The following is a 19,866-nucleotide window of genomic DNA, read 5'->3' as shown; positions in this document are numbered from 1 at the left end:
TTTTTTTTAAATTATTTGAATATATATGAGTGATTGTGTATAAATACACAAACAATACACATATGCTTTCAATTGTGTAATTTAAGTGATCTAGGTAGCTCTGTTTTGGAAGTTCAGTTCATGCTAGAAATGTGCTTTGGAGTTTGTACGTGTTTTGTCTCTAGGGGCCACCACACATATTTATATATAAACATATATAAATAAAACCACTTTTTTGTACATTAGTAATTCCTTTTGTGCATAATTTTTTATTATTGTTAATAATAAATTAATTAAAGCAACAAAACAACCTGAAAAACTGGTTCAGAGCCGAAAGAGCCGGCTCTTTTTAGTGAGCCGAACCGAAAGAGCCGGTTCTCTAAAAAGAGCCGGAAATCCCATCACTACTCCAGTGTGAAGAAGGCTTTCTTGTTATGTGATTCTTTTCATGGAGTATTGCAAAATGACGCCACAGCACCCCCTACAAAATTTCTGAGTCTAAAATTTAGCAGCCTGATGTAAGATATCAAGATGTACAAAAAAGTCTCTTGGAGCAGTGTTCCCCATCCAACAGAAAGTCAGCCATTTTCAATTGAACATGTCAACGTTTGTTCACAGTTTTAAGGCCTCGTACTCTAATGAACATATCCTTGGAATTTCACCAGATCAACATAATCTGCGCTGAGTGGAATCAAGAGACCTCAGTCATGTTAAAATGCGAAGCTTTTCACGTTTCGTGAAACGGGTGGTCGTGGCCGCACGTCGAGTTTCAATCATTTGCCAAGAATTACAAAACTGCTATAACTCAAAGACACATTGTCCAATCCCTCTCACACTTTACAGGCACTATGACAGTCGTGCCTCAAACGGACTGATGTGCCATTTGTCAGCAATGGTTAGAGCGCCACTTTGTGGAAAGAGGAAGTGTACAAAAAGCTAAAATCGTCATTGATCTAGATGACATTTTGACTGGTGGTGCAATACATTATATGCTTGAGTGTGACATTAGATTGAACGGTAATCTCCATCGCCACCTGTTGGGCATGGCTGGGTGCGAGGGCCCTTCCAAAGCTGCTTCCAGCTTTAATTGGATTTAGGATTTTTGGCTTTTTCTCTGCTCATTTTTGTCTTGTTAGAGTATATATTTTAGAAGATTTCGATTTCCATTGTATCCTACTGGACTTGGCTTTCTCCTATTGGGTTATAGCAACACGGAAGAGATAAGGACAGCGGTGGCAAAGGTGTCCTCATATTCTCCAGTGTTTTTCTTCTCAAAGATTAGAACAAAATCAGCATTAGCTTAGAGTAGGTTAGTTAGATAAGTATCATTTAAGTGCCCACCCCCGCCCCAGCTGGGGTTCAGCTTCACAAACCTTATAAACCAGTCAGGCCCTGCCATCTGTTTCTCATCCCATGGTGTTTGATATTATCTGTTACTGCGACTTGATAAGCAAGCTTTCTGATGTCCTGATGCATGCTCAATCATCCAGGTAAGTAAATCCCCAAAAGTTGATTCTGTTCATCTGGATGTAGCGATTTCAGTGGGAGAAAGGTTTTATCACTGATCCAAGTGACTTCATCAGTCTCAGCTGACTGCAGGTTTCCCCAACCTTATACACAGTACCTTTGCACAGTGACTGAAACTAGCACCACTGATGAACAATGGACTGTCAAGGTCAGTTTCTTGATCATTAATATGCAAATTGTCATGACCATTGATCAACAAGACCATTCATCATTGATCAATGGCCATGAGTACCATTCACAGAGAGTTGAAGAATGGCTGCAAGCAAAGCATTGTGAGATGGTGACAAATGTATCCTTGTGCCTCCCCTTTTCACATAAATGGCCTCCTTGATTCCCTGCTCAAACCAGCGTTCTTTCCTGTCCATGATGTCTACATCCTCATTATTGAAAAAGTGTCCACTGGCCCACAAAAGTTTTGCGAGATCTCGCAAAACAAACTCGGGATCTCGCAAAACTTTTGTGAACTCTCGCAAAACAAACTCGGGATCTCGCAAAAGTTTTGCGAGATCTCGCAAAGCTCCGTCTTAATTTTTTTTCTCCCATGTCCCCTGCGGGGCTTCGTACTATATAAATAAAGCTGAATTGAAATCAGTTCAATTGAAAATAAAGTGGGACCCTATATCCTTTCATAAACTTTCCATTAATATGTCTCTCACCTTTTTGTTGTGTGCTTGCCAGCTTTTCTTGTCTCAACAGGAAGCCATATCCATCACTTCCCTTCACCAGATTCATGGTCTTAGCTTTGTGGGGGAGGCTGCAGCTTTGTGCCACCACAGGCATGATGGGAATTTTCCTTCTGATATAGCATGACTCACTGTCACTGTCAATAACAAGCACTGTCACTGAATCCCCACTCTTCTTCACCTGAGGGCCAAACACACCAGACAGTAATGCACATTCAGTGTAACAGAGCACACACATCAATTCTGACTGAGAGAAGAGGATCCGTACAGTTCTGATGAGAGCTGAGTATCTGAGAGTGGACACCATCAGTCCATTAATCCAGATCAGTCTGTCACCACTGAAGATACCCGCTTTCTCTGCTGGACCATCAATAACTGTTCTCACCATATATTGATTCTTTTCACCTGTTGACACATCCACAGTCTGTCCACAGTCAAAATCTACTCAATAATGCTTGATGAAAGAAAAAACAAAACTGTTGTATATTATAAGTAATCAGCAGAAATAATTAAATAGTTGCACATTTTGGGAACCATTAGATCACTTTTGTGATTTGATGGTTCTGGTCTATGTCCTAATGATACATAGACTAGAACCAGGGGAAACTGTTCATCTAAACTGAGTTTGAACTTTAGCACTGGAACTTCTTGGCTTTCTTGTAAAATAGTTAGAAGGTACAGTGACTTCAGGGGAGCTGTTTGTGATTGTGAGTAGTTAGCACTTGTCACAGATAGTGACAGCAAAATAAATACCATCGACTGAGACAATAGTCATTCCTAGGCCATGCTTTGGCTGTTTTTGGATGTGACATAGCCTGGGTCGAGACCAGCGATCCCCTTTGGTGGCATTGGCCAGGAATTTTAGGTCCACGCCCATAGACACTGCCTGGAAAAAGGAGAAAGGAGACATCTGCAAGATTCTGTGACCCGAAATATGTGGTTCTGGATTCATTCTTCCAGAATCTAAAGTTCAGAACACTCCCCCCCCCCCCCCCCCCCCCCCGCAAAAAAAATCATAAAATTAAATTATTCATACAAACATTATAAATTGATTTGCATGATTTACTGAGTGAAATAAATATTTCTTCCCCAAGCAAAACATGACTTGGTACTTGTTGGTGGTGGTGGTTGGGGGGGGGGGGCAATCTTTGCATTTAGTTATAATACTTTACCTATGTTGCCATTAGATGTACCCATTATGTGGTATGGTGAAATAGGTTGATGATGAAAAGCTTAACAAAGTCTGTTGGCGTTTTTTTGTTTAGTTTCTTTATTTAATGCTGTCACACTTTGTTTTGTCATTTAACTAAGAGCTTTGGGTTTCTGTCCACCAAGACCTTAAGATGCTTGTAATTTGAAATTTCTGCAGAAAGTGGGTTTAACAGTCAAATGCAGAGCAAAATTAATGCTGCAAATATGAGGATCTAAAGTAGGTGTCTTTCAGAAATAAAGTTTCAGTACCTTGACTAGTTTAAACAGAGAAATAAAAACCCTTCAAAGATACATACCTGAGTTAAATAAAATGGCGTCAGTGGCTTGCTAGCCTCACGTTAACCATAAATTGTTATGTAAACAACATGTAACTGTGCAATGATGGGACCACTGTTTCAATTTGTGTTTGTTTTGTTTTTCCATGTTATCCCTCGTTGTTAAGCACCTTGTAAAATTTCTTCTGATAACAGAGCTATAACCCTAATGGAATAGCCAGGAATCAAATCTCCAATCTTCCAATTGGTAGAGGACTAATTGTTACCTCCTGAGCTAAGCTGCCAGAGATGAAATGTTGAAAATTTGGGAGGGGAGGGGGGCTAAAGTAAAATATAGGACTAAAATATAGATTTTCAGAAGCCTCAACCTGTAGTTGATAGTAAATATGACATGTGAGCCAAGAAGTGCTCACCCTTTAATTCTTTTCTGAGGCCGTCTCTCAAAAAAAAGAAAAGAAACTGCCTTTGTGCAAAGGTTTAAAAAAAAATTCATACACTTATACACACATCTGCAATGTTAACTTTAATTCCTCAGCAATTAACAACTATTTCGGGAGAGGTTGGAAAGTTCCTCATCGTCAGTATTGTCAGTATGTGTAGTAGCATTAGAACATTAGATTGTTGCTGGCTGTCACTGTTTTAAGAATAGCTGCATTTAGTCTTGATCTAAATGATGTTAATCACTGAGCATTATGATCACTGGTTACCAATAAGACATCAGATTTGAATAAAACATAGTTGTGTGAAAGATCAGTTCTCATACCCATTCATACTCTTCCCTCTTCAGCACCAGAAGAAATAGGTGTAAGCCACATGACTGGATCTGTCTCACAACCTGTTAGATAATTGCAGAGAGATAATCATAGACACATTATAAACTTACTCTTTTTCTGTATGGCAGAGTCATCCATTAAAACAGTTTAAGCCTGTCCTAATAATGTTTTTATCAATTATTCCATTTTACTTCAGACTGAATTTCAAGGTAGACCCTACAATAATACATAAAGAGAAAAACCCAACAATCATATGACACCTTATGAGCAAGCACTTTGGTGACAGTGTGAAGGAAAAACTCCCTTTTAAGAAGGAAGAAACCTCCAGCAGAACGACTGTCTTACAGCGTCCCACCTAAGCAGCGATGACGCACTGTAAGACACCCTGCTTCTGCAGTTCGACAACCCGGCCACGTTCAAAAAGGGAACGTTTTTTGTTTTTTTTTGCTTTTGCCATTGGAACGTCCTGACAGTGTGACTACCTGAGAATGGGACAATGAATCCACATTTTTGCACAGAATTGGCCTTTTAAAGGCATGTGGTCCTAAACTTTTGATCAGCTGTAAAACAGCCTGTTTCAATTTAATTCTTGTTTTCAATATATTGCATGGTCAAAAAATGTTTCTTCTTGTTGCATGCTGAAGCTCAACTTGGAACCTTGTTAAGATCCAACCTTGCAAAATATGATTTTTTTTGCCATTTTTCAAGTGATCTTAAACTTTTGATTGGGATTAACTAATATTGACCTCTTACATACCCATATGGAAAAGATATATATACATCTTATAAAGTTTGTGTCTGTCTTGTGTGAAACTTATATGAAAAGCATACAAGAGTGAAAACAGATATAAGGTCCCTTGAAAAATTATATAAATGAAACTTGTATGTTTTGGATGCTTACTAAAACAATATATGAAAGTAATGAGAAAGTGGCCACTTTCATGAGTAAATCATATAAGCCTTATATGATTCACTACATGAAGTAGGCCACATCTTATGCAAGTCTTTTATAAGTTTTTACTATTTCTTTTCCATATGGGATAGTATGTGACAATGTCAAACAATGTCAAATAATATAGAATTTATCACATTCTAACGGATGGAAAGTCAAGAAAAAAATGTAATTGCAGTACAGCAAGTATGCACTGTAAGAAAGGACAAGCTATTTTGCAGAATGTCTGTTGTTTTAAAAAATGCAACACACAGCGGAAAATCCTCACCATGAAACCATCCTTCCATTTTCTTGAAAGCAAAATTATGGTTTCAGCCACTCATAACCTTATCTAGCCAGGCTCTTTGCCTTTCTCAGCTGGTACGAGGCAAGGAGGTCGTCAATACTCAGGTTTCACATCTAAACAGTTGGACAATTCAGAATCACTAACGATACTAAAATCCATGCCTTTGGCAGAAGGAGAGCATGCTAACTCTACAGAAGGCCCCTAGGAGGCTACAAACACCTGCTTGCTGTGAGTAAACATTGCTTGCTTTGAGTAACACAACTAACCACCATTGTACCCACTATCATATTGCACAAATTCTAGATACTAACCCTGCTAAAATCCATGTTGACCACATATTCCTCATTCACCTCCAGTACTCGATCTCCATCCTTGAGGCCACTGTGCTCTGCAGGACTCCATGGATCCAGATCTGTGATCTCAAAACCCTGGCTGTACATACACAGATGAAAGCCAAAGCTTTGGCCCTCTGAACGCTTCAGGTGGCACAGTCTCGGCACCACGCTTGGATCTGGCTTTGCAAACACAGGAAAAAAATCAACAACTAGTAGGAAGCGGGAGGGTATTATGAAATGTTTTGTTTGTAAAGATGTGTACATCTCACCAGGATCATCAGTCATGACCAGAGCTGGGTTGTCAATCCCTTCCTTTGGATTAAAGGTAAAACTGATGTAAGGAGATATTAGAGTCAATTTAAAACTCCAATTTTAAAAGGATACGATACAGTTTCATATAAAAAACTAGCACAGAGAAGGCCTGTTTACAGCAGAACATGCACCTTTTACAGAAGGTATATATGCATTTTCTTATGTTGACTATTTAACATAAGAAACACATCTAGTTACACTGATTAACAACAAGATTTATTATGTATAATATTCCTGTTCACTCCCAATTATAATATTGCTATACCAAATTGGACAATTCTGCATTGAAGTCCAATAGTGTCACCCATTGCAATGGTTAATGGACTGGTTCTTATATACAGCTATTCTAATCTACCTGAGCAGTCAAAGAGCTTTATACAACTTGCCTCATTCACCCAAACAGTTTATTATGCTTTTCCTACATAAGTGTTTTCTATCTAACATTCACACACTTGCGTGGGAGAACAACTTGGAGCTAGTGTAGCAACCCAGTGATATTCAGCATGCTGGAGCAGCCAGGGATCAAACCATCAACCTTCTGATCAGTAGATGACGTGCTCTATCTCCTAAGCTACAGCCACCCTTCACAGTCAATCTTTACATAGAGAAAGTGAAAAGTGAATCTTTGGGCTCCTCAGAGGAACAAAACAAAATCACTTCAATTGATTTCAATTCCATTTTGTTTGTGTTTCTCCAAATCGCAACAACAACCACCTAACGGTGCTTGAACCCAGTAGAAAAAGGTATCCTTTGAATATAGGTTACCACTCCTGGACTGTGCTGAGGAGAACCCCAGCCTCAGCATTCAAGTTTACCAAAAACCCACAGACACAGCTCAGTAGTCTTTGACTCACACCAAACACTACAACACAAACTTGGGGTGGTCAGGACTCTAACGCACCAACAGAGAACATTCCCTCAAAGGCAGAAGAAATAAATGAGGAAAGCACTTAACACATGGCACAACAAGACAAAACTCAGCTGAAAGGAGAAAGGCCAATCCTTTGAGGATGCCAGTGTTTATATTTTGAACACTGGCAGAGAAGACAGATGGTTTGAAAGCAGTAAAGGAGTCTATCTATGTCCATGATGAATGACCAACATCGAACACCAGTGGTGGCTTACAACACTAGCTGTCAGCCAACTACAATGTAATCTTGACATCACTGCCCTGTCACTTCAATCCACACCTTACCTCACGTGATCTTGATGGCTCACATAATGGGGCACTGGGGCAATGTTTCACAGATGGTAATCCATGATTTATTTTACACACTGGCTCATGTCATGTGATGATTTGCATATTAACCCTCAGAACCACCTCCAATGAGACATCTCCCAATGGAGCTTAAATACATGGGACTATTCATCAGTTGTTTTGTGACTAGAGATGGCTCTGACGAAATATCTTGAAAATGTTTTTAGACATTTTAGGGTAAGACTGAGGATGATATGAAAAAATCTGAAATGTTTAAGTTTTATTACGCACTCACACACATTAACTCTACATGACGGTAAAATTAAAATAAAATATTACCTTTGGTTATTACTGCGTTAAGTACTGTGTTTAATAATGGACTGTTGAAGTTTAACAGCAGCAACATTATTTATTCCAAATTTTATTTTAGTGTTACTGTCCATTGACTTGTGGAGAGAGATAGAAACACATTGTTACTAAATAATCATATAAGCTCAAGAAGGTGTCCGCCCTGTTACTCTTATAGTATAATACTCATAGTAAAATTACAGTAATGGTAACTCTTTGAACCCATAACAGCATGTTAAGAAGTAATGGCAAAAAAGGAATTTTGCTGAGGAGAACTCACTCGCTCACATTCACTTTTTTTTAGTTTAACAACTCTTGCCTCCACTAACATAGGAGGGGCCAGCCAGATACCAGTGGGGGGGATAGAGATGTTTTGGCTTCACTTGACTCAGGAGGTAGAGCGTCTACTAGTTGGAAGGTTAGTGCTTCAATCCCTGGCTGCTCAATTCACACGTTAGGCAGAAGAAGCATAGAAAAAGTCCTCAGGTGTTGTATAAAAACGAGTCAAAGTACTGCTATTCAAGAGACAGTCTATTTATCATTACCATTTGACAAGCTTTAGTCTCAGCAGGTGGACTAGTATTTATTTAGAGACAAATAGACAAATTTATTTAATTGCTGCATGATATTAAGGGTTTTCTGAATTGCAACAAGCAATCAAGTTGGAGACAAAAATCAGAAATAATGTATTTATTTAAGCACAACCTACAACAACATTTTGGGAAAAAAAGGCCGCTCATGTTCATCGCAAGGCATAAAAGATTCTAGTGGGTCAAAAGGAGAACTTACTGTGGATTTCTGTGCATTCTGGCCACCTGAAGGAGAAACAGTGACACAACATGTAGATACATCTGTCTTAGTTTGTGGATATAATGAATTCTCATTATATTATACACTTTTCAGGACAACCATGGCAAGCAGTACTTACCTTGTCATATCTAAAAACAGACATAAATAAAGACTTACCAAAGTCCCTCCTTTCATATCATACATTGCATTACATTACATTACCGCCATCCTGTGGTCGCACTTTGCTATTGTTGCTGTTTCAATCTGACTGGTGACTGTAGCTCTGTTATATGAGTGTGCCTGTCACCTGTTAACATTGACTGGAGCTGATTAAGCTGAAGGGCCAGCTGCTTTTTTTCTGGTGGTTTCAACATGTGCATTGTGAAAACCTCTGTCCTTTCACAGTAAACTGGTAGAAGTTGGTTTCAGTTGGTTGGTAAAAGTAGAATGGGAGGCAGACACTTCAGCTTTCAGGCCTCTTTTCTGTTGAACCAGCTCCCAGTTTGGTTTCGGGAGGCAGACACCCTCTCTACTTTGATGATTAGACTTAAAACTTATGATAAAGCTTTGATACTGATAAATATAGTTTATCAATATTTGATGTTGATAAATAGAGTTCCCATTTTTGCTTGCTCTTTGGGGTCATCTGATTGCTAAAAATTTCTCTTTATTAGTGTAAAACTTGAATTGAATTGAATTGAATCACAAAAAGAAAAAGAAAAAACACTCAGGCACTGGGAGAGCATGTAGTGCCACTCAAAAAAAAAAAAAAGAAAAAAAAAAAAAGAAGAAGCCCCAACTAGGAACCTTCAAGCAGCAGCACTAACCACTCCACCACCATGGCTATTCTGGCTGTATGAGGTGGCCAAACAAGGCCACACATTATATTATTTATGGTTTTTTTTTTTTTTCATCTATCACCTGCTATAGAAAGGATAACACAGATTAACTTATCTTAACTCTTTTTTTATCACTAATAAAAACCCATCATCAATCATTATAAAGTTAGATTCATGATAATTAGTGAATACAATTTTTGTCTACCCTCTCCTGTCTGCTCGTTTTGACATGTACATGCTGTACTTGTTTTGCCACTGCATAGCTGGAAAACTGCATAGTTTCAACTGCATAGAAGCAAAATTTAATTCAAAAAGGAAAAAATGCAATATATGTCAGTTGTGTCCGTTGCATTGTGGCATATGAAAGCATAATAAACTAATTTTTAATAAAAATGCAAGTTATTTCTCACATAAACATTGATTAAGCCAGTCACTGATTCTGGATATAGCATAAAGCGTGAAGGTCGGAATGTTGCTTGAACCCTTAAAACATTAACTTTTTTAATGTGCAAATGAGCACATTCTCATTCTCCGTTCTCTTTAATGCAATTCATTCATTATGTTTAAAGAAAGGGTAGTGGAAATGACCCCCCAGAAACATGGTCTTTTGTGTCAATATTTCACAATACTCTTCAAATCCAACTTTGTGTGTGTAGGTGTGTGCACACACATGCGTGTGAGTGTGTGCTCACACACAAAAATATCCTGCCTGTGGATTTATTTTTTTCAAATAGTGAAAGGCAATGTTTAACCAGGAAGAACATAGCTGAAGTTAGTGTGTGGTTTTATATTGACAGCAATATATACCATAGCATTTTGAAAAACACAATCCACCACAATGATAATTATGCATAAAACACTTACCGTAAAAAACAAAACAAAAGTAAACTGGCTTACCATCACTGCTATGACATTTCACACAGAGGAATTATGCCGTAACTAAGGAGTGCATGTTTACACATTTGAATATTCAAATCACGAACAGTCATATGTTTGAGAAGCAGAAAATAAACCCTACCTTTTAAGGACCTCATGAAGTTCTGTGTGCTTGGCATTTATATCTGCTCAGACTAAGGCACTGTGGACGGACAAGGTTCACAACAGACAGATAATAAAAACCTAAGATACTGACTGCTTTCTGCTTAGCCATAATGGTTAAACATTTACTCCATGACACGCCTCAAGAGGTCTGTGTGCAGAGTGTGATGCATTGCAATGGAAAAGACAACATAATGCACCTTTACCACTCTGTGGCACTGCTGTTCACTGTGGAGGACAAAATAAAAAAAATAACTCAAACCAAATAAATAAATTTGATTATTCCAAAGCAATACATCCTGCAACATGTTTTCAAATAAATTCTTGATTATCATTATATTTTATTATATAAAATATATTTTATTATATATTTTATTTTATTTTATTATAAAAAAAACACCCAGCACGCCCCTGCGGGCGGTTTATCCTTCAAGCTCGGGTCCTCTACCAGGGGCCTGGGAGCTTGAGGGTCCTGCGCAGTATCTTAGCTGTTCCCAGGACTGCGCTCTTCTGGACAGAGATCTCCGATGTTGTTCCCGGGATCTGCTGGAGCCACTCGCCTAGCTTGGGAGTCACCGCACCTAGTGCTCCGATTACCACGGGGACCACCGTTACCTTCACCCTCCACATCCTCTCGAGCTCTTCTCTGAGCCCTTGGTATTTCTCCAGCTTCTCGTGCTCCTTCTTTCTGATGTTGCTGTCATTCGGAACTGCTACATCGATCACTACGGCCGTCTTCTTCTGTTTGTCTACCACCACTATGTCCGGTTGGTTAGCCACCACCATTTTGTCCGTCTGTATCTGGAAGTCCCACAGGATCTTAGCTCGGTCATTCTCCACCACCCTTGGGGGCATCTCCCATTTTGACCTCGGGACTTCCAGGTTATACTCGGCACAGATGTTCCTGTACACTATGCCGGCCACTTGGTTATGGCGTTCCATGTATGCCTTGCCTGCTAGCATCTTGGACCCTGCTGTTATGTGCTGGATTGTCTCTGGGGCATCTTTACACAGCCTGCACCTGGGGTCTTGCCTGGTGTGATAGACCCCAGCCTCTATGGATCTTGTACTCAGAGCTTGTTCTTGTGCTGCCATGATTAGTGCCTCTGTGCTGTCTTTCAGTCCAGCTTTGTCCAGCCACTGGTAGGATTTCTGGGTATCAGCCACCTCCTCTATCTGCCGGTGGTACATACCGTGCAGGGTCCTTCCATGATGGTTCCTCGTCTCCCTCCTCTTTCTTGGGTTTCTGCTGCCTGAGGTATTCACTGAGCACTCGGTCAGTTGGGGCCATCTTCCCAATGTATTCTTGGATGTTCGTTGTCTCATCCTGGACTGTGGTGCTGACACTCACCAGTCCCGGGCCCCCTTCCTTCCGTTTAGCGTACAGCCTCAGGGTGCTGGACTTGGGGTGAAACCCTCCATGCATGGTAAGGAGCTTTCTTGTCTTGATGTCAGTGGCTTCTATCTCCTCCTTTGGCCAGCCTATTACCCCAGCAGGGTACCTGATCACGGGCAGGGCGTACGTGTTGATGGCCCGGATCTTGTTCTTACCATTCAGCTGACTCCTCAGGACTTGCCTGACCCTCTGCAGGTACTTGGTGGTTGCAGCCTTTCTAGCGGCCTCATTTATATATATATATATATATATATATATATATATATATATATATATATATATATATACATAAATACAAATATATATATTTGTATTTAGAGTTGCACTAAATACAAATATATATATATATATATATATATATATATATATATATATATATATATATATATATATATATATATATATATATATGGGTGTTTTTTTTTTATATATATATATATATATATATATATATATATATATATATATATATATATATATATATATATATATATATATATATATATATATATATATGGGTGTTTTTTTTTTATATATATATATATATATATATATATATATATAAAACACCCAGCACGCCCCTGCGGGCGGTTTATCCTTCAAGCTCGGGTCCTCTACCAGGGGCCTGGGAGCTTGAGGGTCCTGCGCAGTATCTTAGCTGTTCCCAGGACTGCGCTCTTCTGGACAGAGATCTCCGATGTTATTCCCGGGATCTGCTGGAGCCACTCGCCTAGCTTGGGAGTCACCGCACCTAGTGCTCCGATTACCACGGGGACCACCGTTACCTTCACCCTCCACATCCTCTCGAGCTCTTCTCTGAGCCCTTGGTATTTCTCCAGCTTCTCGTGTTCCTTCTTCCTGATATTGCTGTCATTCGGAACCGCTACATCGATCACTACGGCCGTCTTCTTCTGTTTGTCTACCACCACTATGTCCGGTTGGTTAGCCACCACCATTTTGTCCGTCTGTATCTGGAAGTCCCACAGGATCTTAGCTCGGTCATTCTCCACCACCCTTGGGGGCATCTCCCATTTTGACCTCGGGACTTCTAGGTTATACTCGGCACAGATGTTCCTGTACACTATGCCGGCCACTTGGTTATGGCGTTCCATGTATGCCTTGCCTGCTAGCATCTTGCACCCTGCTGTTATGTGCTGGATTGTCTCTGGGGCATCTTTACACAGCCTGCACCTGGGGTCTTGCCTGGTGTGATAGACCCCAGCCTCTATGGATCTTGTACTCAGAGCTTGTTCTTGTGCTGCCATGATTAGTGCCTCTGTGCTGTCTTTCAGTCCAGCTTTGTCCAGCCACTGGTAGGATTTCTGGATATCAGCCACCTCCTCTATCTGCCGGTGGTACATACCGTGCAGGGGCCTGTCCTTCCATGATGGTTCCTCGTCTCCCTCCTCTTTCTTGGGTTTCTGCTGCCTGAGGTATTCACTGAGCACTCGGTCAGTTGGGGCCATCTTCCCAATGTATTCTTGGATGTTCCTTGTCTCATCCTGGACTGTGGTGCTGACACTCACCAGTCCCCGGCCCCCTTCCTTCCGCTTAGCGTACAGCCTCAGGGTGCTGGACTTGGGGTGAAACCCTCCATGCATGGTCAGGAGCTTTCTTGTCTTTATGTCAGTGGCTTCTATCTCCTCCTTTGGCCAGCCTATTACCCCAGCAGGGTACCTGATCACGGGCAGGGCGTATGTGTTGATGGCCCGGATCTTGTTCTTACCATTCAGCTGACTCCTCAGGACTTGCCTGACCCTCTGCAGGTACTTGGTGGTTGCAGCCTTTCTAGCGGCCTCTTCATGGTTCCCATTTGCCTGCGGGATCCCCAGGTACTTGTAACTGTCCTCTATGTCTGCAATGTTGCCTTCTGGTAGTTCAATCCCCTCAGTTCTGACTACCTTCCCTCTCTTTGTTACCATCCGACTACACTTCTCCAGTCCGAACGACATTCCAATGTCATTGCTGTATAGCCTGGTAGTGTGGATCAGTGAATCGATGTCTCGTTCACTCTTGGCATACAGCTTGATGTCATCCATGTACAGGAGGTGGCTGACAACTGCTCCGTTCCATAGTCGGTATCCGTAGCCAGTCTTGTTAATGATCTCACTGAGGGGGTTCAGGCCTATGCAGAACAGCAGTGGGGACAGAGCATCTCCTTGGTAGATCCCGCACTTGATGGTAACTTGTGCTATGGGCTTGGAGTTGGCCTCTAGTGTTGTACGCCACATCCCCATTGAGTTCCTGATGAAGGCTCTTAGGGTCCCATTGATCTTGTACAATTCTAGGCATTCCAGTATCCAGCTGTGGGGCATTGAGTCATAGGCCTTCTTGTAATCAATCCAGGCAGTGCACAGGTTGGTCAGTCTGGTCTTGCAGTCTCGGCTGATTGTTCTGTCTACCAGTAGCTGGTGTTTTGCACCTCTGGTATTCTTGCCAATTCCTTTCTGTGTCCCGCTCATGTATTGACCCATGTGCCTGTTCATCTTAGCCGATATGATGCCTGACAGGAGCTTCCATGTAGTACTGAGGCAGGTTATTGGTCGGTAGTTGGAGGGGACCGGTCCCTTCTTGGGGTCCTTGGGGATCAGGACCGTCCGGCCTTCAGTTAGCCATTCCGGGTGTCTCTCGTTAACTAGCAGCTGGTTCATTTGTGCTGCCAGACGCTCGTGGAGTGCAGTCAGCTTCTTCAGCCAGTAGGCGTGAACCATGTCGGGCCCTGGTGCTGTCCAACTCTTCATACTGGAGACCCTTTCTTGGATATCTGCCACTGTGATGGTTACTGGACCCTGTTCAGGGAGGTCGCTGTGGTCTGCCCTCAGATCCACTAGCCACTGAGCATTGCCGTTATGGGTTGCATCCTTCTCCCATATGCTCTTCCAGTATTGCTCCGTCTCCAGCCTTGGTGGTGCTGTTCTCTTATTGTTCCCTTGCCACTGAGAGTACACCTTTGCTGGTTCTGTGGAGAACAGCTGGTTTATTCTCCTGCCTTCTATCTCTCTGGTGTACCTCCTCAAGCGGCTGGCCAAGGCTGTGAGTCTTTGCTTGGCAGTTTCCAAGGCCTCAGGTATGGACAGCTTGCTGTATTTCTTAGGCACCTTATTTGTCGCACCTTTCTGCAACTCTGTTAGTTGGCTAACCTCCCTCCGTGCTACTTTGATCTTGCCCTCTAGCCTCCTTCTCCATGGAGGGTACTGCCCCTTGTGGCTGTTCAACTTGTTCAATATATATATATATGTATATATATATATATATATATATATATATATATATATATATATATATATATATATATATATATATATTAGGGGTGCAACGATATTCGTATCGATATTGAACCGTTCGATACAGTGCTTTCGGTTCGGTACGCATATGTATCGAACAATACAACATTTGTAATTTATTTTATCAACTTTCCTTCTGACGATGCTGTCTGTGTTGAGCGCTCAGTGAATCTGCGTTCGACTACTCCGCCTAGGCTGCACTGTCGAGCGCAGATCCACTGAGCGCTCAACACAGACAGCATTGTCAGAAGGAAGAGCGCAGGGCAAGCTAGCAAGACAGAAGTTAAGCTCTCCTTGCAACATGGACCTCCCCCATTCAGATCTGGCGTTTGGAATTATTTTGGTTTTCATGTGACGTATGACCCTGAAGGTAAGCGCGTCATGGACTAAAGTAAAACAGTATGTTGGATGTGCCGTGCAATGCTCAATTACATGGGTGGGAGCTAGTGTGTTAGCGCAGTTAGCTCGTTAACGTGTTGGCCGTCTAGCCCCATGCAAGGGGCGATCGGCGGTAGCTCGTTAACGGAGATTTGCCGTGTTGTGGCGTTAAGGTCATTTCAACGAGATTAACCTGAAATCACTAGTGGGAACACAACGAATATGACTGCACATTTACGCCGACATCATCCTAGTGCAAAGACAAAAACAACAAGCATGCTACTAACTTTAGCCGAGTCATTTAGACAGCTGTTAGCACATGATTCTCCTTATGCTGCTGAGAATATAGCCCAGAAGAAGCGGATAGTATAGCTTTTATTTTGGAAAGAGCCATTTCTCTGTAATAAACTCTCTTTTCCAAAGATGAGTGATTCCTCAATCAGATACAGGGCTTGCAATATCGCTAGCCCGACGTCCTGGGGCTAGCGATTTTTTTCAGTCGGGCTACCAAAATCTATCTCTTCCCTGCCCGTCGGGCTATTGTAGGAAGGAAAAATATATGTCAATGCTTTTGCATTCTTTCAGAAATGTAGCTGGGTAATTATGTCATTGGCATCGGTGAGCCACTGTCAATATGTGACATATTGAAATCGCGTTTGAATTTCCGCTTGTTTTTTTGCTTTCACTTTGCAATCGCGCGAACTGTGTATAGAGAGCGACAGCACTGATCTGTGAGTGATGATAATTTGTGCACCAATTCCTCTGACATCGTCTTATTAATCGTTAGCTTACTATGCAAACATGACAAGTGAAATCTCCCGCAGCAAGCTTAAACATGTGAGAGGTTGATCGCGCAGAGAATCGCTGAGCTTATGTGAGTGCGTGTGTAAAAGCAGCAGGATTTATATTTCATTTCTTCTGAGCCAAATAAGACAGGTCAGGGTGAAGAAGTGACAGCCAAAGAAAAGCTTACCACAAAACGGAGAAGTTATGACAAATCAGACTATAAGGCAAAAAGAAAGTGCAGCTTCATGGTTTCATGGACAAAAGAATTTCTGTGGCTGCAATATGATGAGCTAAATAACCAGGGCTGCACATAAGTGGTCCGCAGGTGTGCATTCGCTGTCAAAATAAAAAACAAGGGTTAGGGTTAAACCGTGGCTCAGGGGGTTGGGAAGCGTATCTGTAACCGGAAGGTCGCCGGTTCGATCCCCGGGCTCTCTGTCCTGGTCGTTGTGTCCTTGGGCAAGACACTTTACCCTACCGCCTACTGGTGTTGGCCAGAGGGGCCGATGGCGCGATATGGCAGCCTCGCTTCTGTCAGTCTGCCCCAGGGCAGCTGTGGCTACAACCGTAGCTTGCCTCCACCAGTGAGTGAATGAGTAGTGGCATTGTAAAGCGCTTTGGGTGCCTTGAAAAGCGCTATATAAATCCAATCCATTATTAAATTTAAAAACTGTACTTTTGAGTTAAAATATATATTTATAATTTTAATAAATGACAAATTAAAAAGGCATGAACATTTTTTTTTGTATCGAAAAAATATCGAACCGTGACACCAAAGTATCGAACCGAACCGTGAATTTTGTGTATCGTTGCACCCCTAATATATATATATATATATATATATATATATATATATATATATATATATATAAATACAAATATATATATTTGTATTTAGAGTTGCACTAAATACAAAAAAAGGTCATATTTAATCCCTTTTTTAAAAGAATCTGTAATTCAACAGTAGTTTTCTTGTGGATTTTACAGAATTTTACTCCTGTTTTTAGATAATAAAATATTGATACAATTGCAAAATCAGCATATGAATTAACACGTCTAATGTAAATTAACATTTTAATTATCAATAAACATAACATTTCCTATAATTAAAGGAAGACAACACTGTAAAATACACTCAGAATCTTAAAATCGTTTCACAAATATGCTGTTTTAAAAGACAGATAATTAAAATGAATACTGTAAATACATATCCATATACATGTAGTTTTTGCACTCCTTCCTGGATGAAAACATCTATTGTTAAATTTACTATCAGCTCAAAATGACAAGTGGTCGAGGAATTTGTCAAACCATTGCTGTAGGAAAAGAACCAATGAAACGTCCATGAAATGTCCATTCTGTCTTCCTCCTCGTGCTGTGACATGCTGTGGAAGACAGCAAGAGATTAATAACAAATAATGATTAAATGCAGAGAGGTCTATTAACACAAAGTGAGTGAGAAAGGTGACTGAAGAAGAAATGTTCAATGCATCATGGGGATCCCCCAGGAGCCTACACCTATTGCAGCATAACTAAGGGAGGATTCAGAGTTAGCTGATCCAACCCTAACTATATGCTTTAACAAAAAGGAAAGTTTTAAACTTAAACTTGAAAGTAGAGATAGTAGCTGTCTCCTGAATCCAAACTGGAAGCTGGTTCCAAAGAAGAGGGGCCTGAAAACGGAAGGCTCTGCCTCCCATTCTACTTTTAAACACTCTAGGACCTTATGATGTACTTGTGATATGGTAGTATAAGGTCATTAACCCTGTAAGACCAAACCCATCAATAAATAGCCAGAAAATTCAGATTTTTTGGAAAGGAGATGTTTAGAATAGAATAGAATAGAATAGAATTCAACTTTATTGTCATTGCACATGCACAGGTACAGGGCAACGAAATGCAGTTTGCATCCATCCAGAAGTGCTTTAGTGATATAGGTATATTACAATATATATTAGCAATAGTATAGATATGTAAGTATATTACAGAAATGGGTCTATTATGGTATGTTATAATGTACACGGTATGAAGTATGTTGTGAATATTCTATAACTAAGTATGTACAGGCTGTAGTGAGTACAAGCTATGAACAGGATATAAATATGAAAAACTATACAGAATATGAAATAAATAACTTTACAGAAATCTGAGATATACAGCTATACAGAAATGGGAACTATGCAAGTTGTAAACAGTTGTAGGATTAAAGATTATTGAATGTACAGAATGATTATTTACACAGAGCTATACAGTAGTGCAGTTAAGATAAGTGAGGGTGTAGATAGTTTCTACAGAGGCTATATAAAGTGCTAGTGGTTGTGAGTGGTGGTTCAGTCCATGTTATTATTGTGTGTTTGAGGGTACAGTTGTCCATTGTGTGTGTGTGTATGTTCAGTCCATGAGTTTAACGTGGGTCAGATGTCAGGAGGCAGAGTTCAGGAGTCTGACAGCTGTGGGGAAGAAGCTGTTCCGGTACCTGGTGGTCTTAGTCCGGAGGCTCCTGTGGCGCCTCCCAGAGGGCAGGAGGGTGAAGAGTCCATGTGATGGGTGACTGGGGTCTTTGATGATTTTAATAAGAGTTTAATAACCGTTATAACAAAATCAACTTTTTTTTTCTATATCATGTTGTGTATGATGTGTTTTTTCAAAATATATTTATATATAATTTTTGCATTGCATTTGATACTTTATTGTCCTCCATTGTTGAACAATGGACAGTCCAACAATGGAGCCAGGGCAAAAGGTTATGAAGCAAGATTTGATTCCACACACAATAAAATAGGCAAGAACAACGTTACACTCAGATTTTCCATGTCAACAGAAACATCGCAGATAGAAATTCTAAAAACAGACAGTATTACCTTACTAACCTACAAACTCAGTACAGGAAGTATTTCATCATGAATTGTAATTTTAAGCTTTCGGACCTGCCCTTGTTACTGCTTTAAATTAAATGCCAAAACTATTTCAAAAATCTGTTGATCTCCTCAATTTTGACAGCCTGGTGAAAAATGGCTTCCCACCCTCATTATTAAGTACATTTGTGACAAAGACATGTACACAGACACTCACTCTCTCTCGCATTCACCCTCACACACAGAGGGCCTTTTTTGCCTGCACAAATGTCATTTGCTGTTTTATCCATCTGAGAGCCCACCTGTCCGCCTCCCAAGTGGTACCCCCAGTACAAATGCACAGTTCTTCAGGTTGGCCATGAGCCCTGCCTCCCTCGGGGACTCTAGGACTGCCCAGGTGTTACAGTGGATTATGGCATCATTCAGGTAGGCTGCAGCATATACAGTATGCGGCCGTAGCACATGGTCCACGAGGCACTGGAACGTGGTGAGGGCTCTGAACAATCCGAAAGGAAGTTTGATGAATTGATACAAACCGTATGGAGTGAAGAAGGTTTTCTCCTTGGAAGGAATCTTCCAGTAGCCCTTGGTGAAAACCAGTGCTCTGAAAAACTGAGCCAT

At 40.8% G+C, this 19,866-nt stretch overlaps 1 protein-coding gene across 1 annotated transcript in view; it reads right to left on the bottom strand.

Annotated features, from left to right (window-relative positions):
* LOC308401605 (Na(+)/H(+) exchange regulatory cofactor NHE-RF3-like) overlaps nt 1-19,866 on the bottom strand; it is a gene marked incomplete at its 5' end in the record, with an annotated part of 33,058 nt that extends 13,192 nt beyond the window's left edge. Inside the window, 8 exons of the mRNA XM_080889875.1 lie at nt 2,163-2,370; nt 2,458-2,594; nt 2,943-3,075; nt 4,440-4,511; nt 5,999-6,198; nt 6,292-6,353; nt 8,670-8,695; nt 19,570-19,866. Coding sequence (XP_080746001.1) covers nt 2,163-2,370; nt 2,458-2,594; nt 2,943-3,075; nt 4,440-4,511; nt 5,999-6,198; nt 6,292-6,353; nt 8,670-8,695; nt 19,570-19,866 — 1,135 coding nt within the window. The remainder of the gene's footprint in view (nt 1-2,162; nt 2,371-2,457; nt 2,595-2,942; nt 3,076-4,439; nt 4,512-5,998; nt 6,199-6,291; nt 6,354-8,669; nt 8,696-19,569) is intronic.

Source organism: Rhamphochromis sp. 'chilingali' (genome assembly GCF_963969265.1).
Source record: "Rhamphochromis sp. 'chilingali' genome assembly, chromosome: 8".
Lineage (NCBI taxonomy): Eukaryota > Metazoa > Chordata > Actinopteri > Cichliformes > Cichlidae > Rhamphochromis > Rhamphochromis sp. 'chilingali'.
Note: the sequence above shows the minus strand (reverse complement) of the source record. Positions and strands in the feature narration are given on the sequence as shown.